Raw genomic sequence first — 9,746 nt, forward strand, 5'->3', positions numbered from 1 at the left:
TCCCTCCTCCCTCCACTTGCCTCCTCTCTTCCTTCTCTCTCTCTCATTAGCTTTCCTTCTCCTCCCTCCCTTCCTTTCCTTGCTGCCTCCTTCTTTCCTCACCTCCATTATCAACATCCTTTTTTTTTTTTTTTTTTTTTTAAACCCCGGATCCCCAGAGGATTTAAATGTGTTTCTCAGATTATTATGGAGAAACTGGTTTCCAGAGCTGCTGGGAAATGACCAGCAGCCACCAGTCAGACGCTGGTAAATATTTGTCTGTTAGTCGACATCAGGAAAGTGAGATTTAGTACGACAATGTGAGATCCCAGGCCTGGTTGTGTTATTTTACCAAACCTTTTCTCCATTTCTCTGCGATAGTAAGTTAGGTTCAAATTAGTTTTATGACAATAAACCTAGAAACAGGTGAAATTTTGCTTTACTTTTTTAGCATTTTTGTCATTTATCCAGACTGTCTTACAAGCCCATCAGTAGGTTTCCATTCCTAGATCACCAAGCAGCCAATAGTGAGGGAGGTCAAAGGTCAGAGCCACAGCACTCTGACCTTATCTGTTCTTCTGATAGAGAAGAGCAAGGGAAAATAAATAAAAAATCAGGGAGAAAAGGTGGATTTTTTAAAAACAGGATAATAACAGCAGGATAGCTTCAGTTCTAGCAGAGGAGAGGGAGGTGTCGGTGTTTCAATTGCAATTTTACATTAATATTTTACGTTTAAAAGAAGTCTAAATGGTTATAAATGTCAAGACTAAAATTCAGCTCAACAGGGTTTAACAGTGAAAATTTAGCAACGTCTACACTGCCAGTCAATAGTTTGGACACACGCATTTTTCTTTATTTTTTTACTATTTTCATCAAAACTATGAAATAACACAAATGGAATTATGCAGCGACCAAAAAAGTGTTAAACAAATCAAAACTATCTTATATTTTAGATTCTTTAAAGTAGTCGCCCTTTGCCTTGATGGAAAGACAAAGACTTTGGAAAGAAATTCATACATAGGATCAACTTCACTATTTATATTTGTCTAAGAAACTCATTTCAAGCATTTAAGCAGAAGCCTTTAGATCAAAATGCTTTAAGAGAATGAAAAACATTCAGTCAGGTGGGTCCAGACTGTTGACTGGCAGTGAATCTCAGACTGCAGCTTCTGGGTTAAATTACAGAAATAAAGAATTATGTTGAGAATAATTCTCAACACCCAAAGCTGCCTTTTACCCCCTGGAAAAAAAATAGGAAAAAAAGGGGGATCAGTAAGAAGAATCGGAAAAAAAGGCGCCATAATCTGCAACGATACCCGAGCGTACCTGTGAGCTTTCAGTGACAGGACGGTCTGGTTCACCTTCCTCCTCCTCCTCCTCTTCATCCTCCCTTATCCTTCGGGCCGGGTATCGTTAGGATTTCACCGATTCCGCTGCCGCTTTCGATTCTTCTTATCGACCCGATTCTTTATTCATCGATTCCCGCTGTATATAATTTCAGGGGTAAAAGACGACATGCAGCTTTAGAGGAGTTAACCTGGTTTCTTTACTCCAGACACACTTTGCTGCCTCAGATTCACTTTTCCAAACAGCTAAGGAGCTTGTGGCATAAAGCCTTACTTTAGAGAACAAAACACAGGAGCAAGTGAAAAATATTCAAGTAACTGGAACAAAAACAAAATGTTATTTTCCAGACTGAACGGGTCAGAAAGCTGCTGGAGGAGCGTCCAGCTGTTCAAACCGCTTAATGATCGATCAGAGGAATCGTTAGTGCGCTCGCTTATCGATTCCGCTGAATTAGGCAAGTTGGAACCGGGACTGAAACTAAATTAGAACCGGTTCCCCACTTATCCCTCCTCTTCCTCTTCATCCTGCACCTCCTCCTCCTTGTTATTCTCCTCCTCCTCCTCTCTCTTCTTCCTCTCTCCTCCTCCTTTTTCTGCCTCCTTGGATCGCCGCTGTCAGCTGCAAGTAGGAAAGTATTAAGAGGATGAATTTAAATGTCATGTTTGATAACAGACAGACAGAGAGAGAGAGAGAGAGAGAGAGACGTTCAAATTGGAACGCGTTAAAAAAAAAAGGAAACAAGGTGATGGATTTAAATATCATGTGCATGTTTGATAGCGGATAAAGAAAGACAGACAGAGAGACGGATATTTTATTTGAGTTGGTAGCTATCAATGGAAAAGAAATACGTTCTGCGATAATGAATATGGGTTTCATATTCATGTGTAGAGAGAGAGAGAGAGAGGGGAGAGAGAGAGGGGAGAGAGAGCATTCAGTTGACTTGACAGAGAGATGAAAAGAGATGAGAGCGTTTATTGATGAGCGTTTGAAACAATCACATTTAGAAAATGTCACTGATTTGTGAGTTAGACAATGAGATGGATATCTCTCTCTCTCCCCTCTCCTCTCTCTCTTCCTCTCCCCCCTCTCTCTCTGCCTCTCCTCTCTCTCTCTCTCTCTCTCCTCTCTCTCTCTCTCTCCTCTCTCTATCTCTCTCCATCCACAGAGATAAAGGCTAGAGAGTTCAACTGTTGTTTATGTTGTTGATAAGAGAGAGAGAGAGAGAGAGAGTGATAGGATCTTTGTTCTTGGTTTGAACTGGGCTGCATCAGCCTTTATTAGTATGAACACATATTGATAGCATGCAACACACACACACACACACACACACAGTATGTACAGAGAGAGAGATGAACAGGCTGTGTACTTCAGTAGTGCCCTTTACTAATAAAGTGGTTCTTCAGTAGGTGATGGTTCTTCGTGGAACCACACAGCCTTTTAAAGAACCAGTTAAGAACCATTATTTTGGCGTTCTGGTAGCAGGTTCAGTGTCTTGCTCCAGGACACTTGGTTCTTTAGGGCAGTGGTTCTCAAACTGGGGGTCGGGACCCCCCCAGGGGGCCGTGGGATAATTTTGGAGGGTCTTGAGATGATTTATGGGATAGGAAAAACATATTTCTACTATACAGATTTATTATTATGGCTTATTTTATTCAGATTTTTCTCATTTTTGTTTTTTCTTGTGAAATACCGAATAGTTTTAAGCCTCTAGGCCTCTGATAATCAAATGAAACAACCTGAAAAGAGAAAATCTTTCTTTGGTTGTATATAACGAGACACGGCCTCGTTTTAAGGGGCGAGGAGCCAGAAAGGTTGGGAGCCGCTGGTTTAGGGGATCGAACCATTGACTGTGCAGGTACAGGACGGCCCGTCACCCCGCCGCCTGTTAGCAGCAGCAGGCGGCAGGCCGGGGCGCTGAGATCGATTCCTGTGTTTCTGAAATGATACAATTGGGGGTTTCCGCAGGTTTCAGGAGCCCAGGGGTCGTGAAACTCACTCAGCACAAACAACCGAGGAATCAGATCAAGTCAAGTCAAATCAACGGAGAAAAATAAAAACACCAACGATGCAGTTAGGAGGGTTTTTTCACACAACAGCATCAGATTTGGGCAGTGGAGTCGCTTTTGACACGTGACCTTTAGAACAAGGCGAGGCCTCAACGTGCCTGTTGGGTCGTGTCTCTTCCTCCATGATAAAACCCCCAAATCAGTGATTCTGTGATCTGTTGCTTTCTCTCTCCATTCACTGCCACTGTCTGGAGGAACAGTCTGAAAATCACTTCTAGCACATAAAGGAACGAAGCAGATTCTGACAATATATAAAAAAGGAGTCTCTCACTTTTTTTCACCTATTTATATCATTATTGATAAACGTATTATTTCCTTCGTTCCATCGGCATAAGCTTCCTCCGACCGGATATCGGTGTTCCACTTGTTCAAACTGAAAGGTTTAATAAACATAAAGAAAGAGATTCACTTTTGCAATTCTTCAAGTCTCCTCTACCGGAGCAACAGATCACAGAATCACTGATTTTTGGGGTTTTATCGTGGAGGAAGAGACACGACCCGAGACTCTACCAGCGTGACACAGAGCTGTAAGAGTCAGTAAAGTTTCAGTATTATCAGGATGTGCCACAGTGAGCAGAGAGAGAGAGCTCGTGTTTTGGCGTTGGCGAACTGATGGAAGCGAGCGTGGACTGACCTCCGTCCTCCTGCTGCTGCTGTGGCTGTGGGCGGTTTGTCTATCCAGCCGTGATGCAATTTAGCTCTCTCTCTCTCTCTCTCTCTCTCTCTCTCTCTCCCTCTCTCTCTCTCTCTCTCTCTCTCTCTCTCTCTCTCTCTCTCGGCCGCCGCCGCTTAATAACTGCCACCGTTATGAAGTGTTGACAACTAATATCAGGGGATCAGTCGGCCCGGACCTCCTCCTGCTTTATTAACAAACTCAATGCTTTCAATTTCCTCCTGCAAGCCGGCTAATTGTGTTTTTTATCCCCTTTCCCTCCCTCTCTCTCTCTCTCTCTCTCTTCCCTTTCTCCCTCCTTCACTCTCTCTCCTCCTCTTTCTCCTTTTCTGTCTCCTTTCATTCTCTCTTTTTCTCTCCACATCTCTTTCTCTCCCTCCTCTACCTTTCTCTTTCCTTTTTTCTCCTCTCCCTCTCTCTTATGCCCCGCTCTCTCCTCCTTTCTACTTCTAATTTTCTCTCTCATTTTGCTCCTCTTCTCCTCTCCTCTCCTCTCCTCCTCTCCTCTCCTCTCCTCTCTCTTCCTCCTCTCCTGTCTCCTTCTCTCCTCTCTCCTCCTCTCCTGTCCTCCTCGCCTCCTCTCCTCTCCTCCTCTCCTCCTCTCCTCTCTTCTCTCCTCTCTCCTCTCCTCCTCTCCTCTCCTCCTCCTCTCCTCAGCATCAGGAGGAGCAGAGAGTGGTAGCGGCGGGGAGAAGAGTCCTCCTGGCAGTTCGTCGGCGGCGTCTAAGCGAGCTCGCACGGCGTACACCAGCGCCCAGCTGGTGGAGCTGGAGAAGGAGTTCCACTTCAACCGGTATCTGTGCCGGCCGCGGCGCGTGGAGATGGCCAACCTGCTCAACCTGTCCGAACGCCAGATCAAGATCTGGTTCCAGAACCGCCGCATGAAGTACAAGAAGGACCAGAAGGCCAAGGGCCTGGGCTCCGGCTCCGGGGGGCCGTCCCCCACCGGCTCCCCCCCCCTGCCCATGCAGTCGTCCGCCGGCTTCCTCAACTCCATGCACGGCATGGGAGGAGGGGGCGGGGGGGGAGCGGGGTACGACGCCCCGTCGCCGCCGTCCTTCGGTAAGCCCCCACCAGGGCGTGTCCTACTCCATGTCCACCGCCTACCCCAACGTCCCCATGAAGGGCTGCCCCCCCCAGCAGAAGTACGGCGCCCCGGCCCCGGACTACGCCGACCCCCACCCGCACCACGGCCTGGTGCAGGCCAACAGCGCCGGCTACGGGACGCCCACCAACATGCAGGCCAGCCCGGTGTACGTGGGGGGGGGGCGGCTACGCGGAGCCCATGCCCGGCTCGGGGCCCTCCATGTACGGGCTGAACCACCTGGGCCCCGCGCCCCCCCCACCACCAAACCATGGACTACAACGGCGCGGGGCCCATGTCGGCCGCCAACCAGCACCACGTGGGCGGGGCGGGGCCCCCGGGGGCCCTGCGACCCCCCCGCGCACCCGACGTACACCGAGCTGTCGGCGCACCACACCTCGACTCAGGGCAGAATCCAGGAAGCACCTAAGCTCACTCACCTGTAGCAGGTTTGGAACAAAATAACAAACAGCGTAGGAACTAGAGACGACAGAACGAGTAACACGACTAACAGACCGACTAACTGGGACTGAACCGCTGCGAGAGAGAGAGAGAGAGAGAGAGAGAGAGAGAGAGAGAGAGAGAGGGAACGCTCCGCTGGTTTGTCACGCTCTCTGCCTCCAGACAGGAACTCACCTCACAGTCTTTATTTACTGTTGTCCAGTCACACCTGCTGCCTTTAGGCCACGCCCCTCATCCATTCATGGACCCAAAACATTCCCCATACAAAATGTTGATTAAAGAAAATCTACTCCTCGGTGTAAAAGTCGTTTAAAAACATCTGTTAAAGATCCCCGTTGAAATCAACAGTATTTTAGAGCAGTTCTCTCTTTATATCTTAGAGTTTTCTACTGATACATTATCAACGATTTGGAAAACTGGCTTTAGAAAAACGGCTTGATTTTACCCGTGCCAATCCTAACTTTTTTTAACATTTTACCATAAATCCGGTTTGGCGATGAGTCAGCGGTCATCAGGTCCAAACAGCTCCTGTAGGGGCGGAGCTAGACGCTGGGCGATACTCCAATATTATAGTTTATCGTCTTTTTATCGTTTATCATCGTTTATCTGAATCGCATGGTGATGATGTGATGATGTTTGGGATTTCATGACACACAATTCTGCTGTCTGAACCGATTTGAAGGAATATTATTTGGAAATTTCAGAGTTTTGTTTGACGTCACAACTAATGTTACCGTTCAGTTCAGTGGGATGAACATTAGTTTGATTATTTGGCGTGATTTGCATATCTGAGTCATATCGTGACATGTATCGATATATATATATATATATATTGATTTCGTGATATTGATTTCAGCCGTATCGCCCAGCAGACAAACTAATTAGCTTTCAATCACTAGGTCGGTGTTTACCTCGGCTACACTTAGGGATTTAAAAATTGACTTTTATGATAAAAATCCCCCCACCCCTCCCTCACACACACACACACACACACACACACACACACACACAGCTCCCCCGTTGCTAAATGAAATAGTTGAGATTTTAATGTGCGGTTAACGAGGTTGGTAGATTTACAGCTCTCCCACTCCAGGCAACACATGTTTCTGTCAGCCGGGCTGAGCTATGTGGAGGCTCTGCCTCTCCATCACACACACACACACACACACACACACACACACTCACACACACACCCTGGGTATGAGAAGCGAGTACAAACCACCGGATCGTTCTCCTTCCCGTCTCTTTTTGTCTCCTCCACCTGTCTGTCTCTGTCCAGACTGTCTCACTGCTACTAACCTACTGTCTTCTGTCTGGCAGCGACACCGCGGAAGTTTCCCACAATCCCCTCCGCAGACACGCCCCCCACCCCCACCCACCCACCCACCCACCGCCACCACACACACTCACCCCCACCCCTTCCCCCCATCACTTCTACTACAGGGTTTAAGAAGCTATACGAGCTCGCAGGCTAAGCTAGCTCCCATAGACTTACACACACACCTAATGCTAAGCTACGTTAGCATACCACACACACACACGCATACACACACGTAGCAATGCTAAGCTAGCTTCCTTCCGTTGACACGCGTCCCTGGCTGTTGACATGTTAAAACAAACACAGGAGAAGACGTGGAAGAAAAGATTTAAAGTTCTTATTTTAGCACATCATCGACACACAGGGTAAAAAATAAGAGTGAAGAACTCTTTATTTATTTATGTTTGGGTAAGTCATTGCCCCCCCCTCCTCTCTCTCTCTCTCTCTCTCTCTCTCTCTCTGTCTCTCTCTCTCTCTCTATCAATCTGGAAGGGTTCACTTACATTAGCGGACACTAATGCGAAAAAGCCCACGTTTTTATATTGTTTTGTTTTGTTCTCACATATCTTGACTTTAACGTGGATACAGGGTATATATTTGAACAAAAATGCATGTGGAGAACCGAGCCGGTGTGTATTCACACTCTGAAAACAGCCGGGGTTCATTTCCGAACCCTCAGCGAGGTTCGGCTCGGGCCGGCACGCGTCCCGGGACGCTCTGATAACCGAAGAGTTTCCTTCCAAAATGAGATCCGCCGTTTGATAAAAAAGACTCTTACTCTTACAGCACAAAGTAAAGCAAACGACGGTACTTTTTAACAGTGCTCTCTTACTTTTTAATAAAGGATAGTTGTTCATTTGAGTCCTTGGTTGACAAAATGAGACTTTAACAGTCTGGATCTTGTTTCACCGGGCGGATCCGAACCGTTTTGGAAACAAACTCTTTGTGTTTTTAAACCGAGCTCCAGCTGTTCGTTCTGTAGGATGAACCCTCCTGTTTTATTAGCAGAGTGCAGGTTTACACCGACGCTTTCCACATCCGGGCATCATTGTTGCACTTAGAGTTTACATTTTGATGGTTAAAGGTAAAAAAAAAAAAAAAATAATAATAAAATCTTATTTTGAAGACGGAAGGCCCTCCAATCAAAGCGTCTTTCGCCAATGGTGTGTTCAAGTGAACATTCATATATAAATATTTATTTGTTATAGCCAGTTTAAAAAAGACTTTCTGTTTTGTATTATTATTTATCCTTCATGTATTTATATCGAGAAAAAATACTGTACTTTTTTAGTATTTACCTGTTATGAAAGAAAAAAAAACAACGTTGTGTTTCTTCTTGTCCATTGTACCGAAGTTTAATTTTTTAGTTCTTGTATTTTAGAGGAAAATAAGTAGTTTTTATGTTCCTATTATGACCCTTGTACATAAATGTCTTGGCTTGTACAGGGAAAAAAGGCGCGGGCGGGGGATTGGGAACCGGCCCGTGCATAGTCAGAAGATTTAGACAAACTATTAGCTGGAAAAAAAACAACAAGTCTTTTGGAGAAAAACAACTTCCTTTCTTTGTCCTTTGTAGCTCCTTTTTCTTTCCTTGTTGAGAGAGTTGTCTGTCGAACAATTCTTTAATAAAATGTTATGTTATTCAGAAACATCCTCCGTCCTTTACACTGTCACCAGCTCCAAACCGCATCACCCACTCTCACTAAAACCTAGAGTATCCCGTCTGAGCATTTGGTCAAACAGGGATTTAATTCATTGTTTTCATTTTGTGCGATCAGTCTTTGCTTAAATCTCTGTGTTCCTCTGGTAGAGTCTTGTGTTGTGTTTCTTCCTCCATGATAAAACCCCAAAAAATCAGTGATTCTGTGATCTGTTGCTCCGGTAGAGCAGACTGGAGAATTGTGTTTTTTTTTTCCTCTCTCCATTCACTGCCATCGTCTGGAGGAACAGTCTGAAAATCACTTCTAGCACATAAAGGAACGCCGACAAAGCAGATTCTGACAAATTCTGACCTTTAAGAGCTTTACGGAGCAACTTTGTCTAAACGGTGCACCGATACCGATACCGCTATCGGATATCGGGCCGATACCGCAGGCTAGACCGAGGCGTCGCTGTCAGGAAACTCCCCGGTGCTAAAGTCCGACGCTGAGATCCAAGTGCGACACGTCAGAAATCAAAACAAAAAAACAACTTCGGCACAAAGAACACGACTTCAGATCCGCTCACCGTCTCCTTTACGCTTTTACAAACCGGACGGGAAGCTAAACTGTCGGCCTCGTGCGGCGGACGTCGGATTTTAACAATTCACGAGCCGCCTTCGCCCGTTTCCCCGCGAGCCAACTTGATGTTTCAGAACAGAACGGGAGCTTCTTGATTTCTGACGACGGGCGTTTCACCTGCCAAAGCGGCGGCTGCTGGAATAGACAAATGTACCGACCGCAGCCAAACGTACCGCCGCTCGGCTGCCGGCTGGTGTTCATTTACCAGCCTGTTTACAACAGTGAAGCACGGGCGATACTGTCAGATATTGGGCCGGATCCAGTCGAGGCGGGGGGGGGGGGGGGGGGGGGAGTTTGTATCCAAGAGCCTCCTGGTGATAAAACCCGATACCCAGAGCACGCGGGACACATCAGGAGTCAAAGCACACACTTGATTTCCTGAGTTCTTCACAACCAGGAGGACGTTTGATCTCTCTGATGAGGAAAAACTGATCGTTTCTCTCTCATTTCTGTCTGAAAACCCCACAAAACATCAGTTCAGCAGTTTAAACCTGATTTGTTCCGTAGAGGTAAAGGCCCAGACCGGAACCGGTGTTGA

General features: G+C 46.3%; 1 protein-coding gene across 1 annotated transcript in view; it reads left to right on the forward strand.

Moving 5' to 3' along the window:
* The window catches only part of hoxb3a (homeobox B3a), a 30,228-nt gene extending 21,650 nt beyond the window's left edge, over positions 1-8,578 (forward strand). Inside the window, 5 exon segments of the mRNA XM_071901694.2 lie at positions 4,723-5,132; positions 5,134-5,325; positions 5,327-5,395; positions 5,397-5,468; positions 5,470-8,578. Coding sequence (XP_071757795.2) covers positions 4,723-5,132; positions 5,134-5,325; positions 5,327-5,395; positions 5,397-5,468; positions 5,470-5,595 — 869 coding nt within the window. The 3' untranslated portion in view covers positions 5,596-8,578.
* Positions 8,579-9,746: the final 1,168 nt, after the last annotated feature.

The sequence above is a fragment of the Centroberyx gerrardi genome, chromosome 7, assembly GCF_048128805.1.
Source record: "Centroberyx gerrardi isolate f3 chromosome 7, fCenGer3.hap1.cur.20231027, whole genome shotgun sequence".
Lineage (NCBI taxonomy): Eukaryota > Metazoa > Chordata > Actinopteri > Beryciformes > Berycidae > Centroberyx > Centroberyx gerrardi.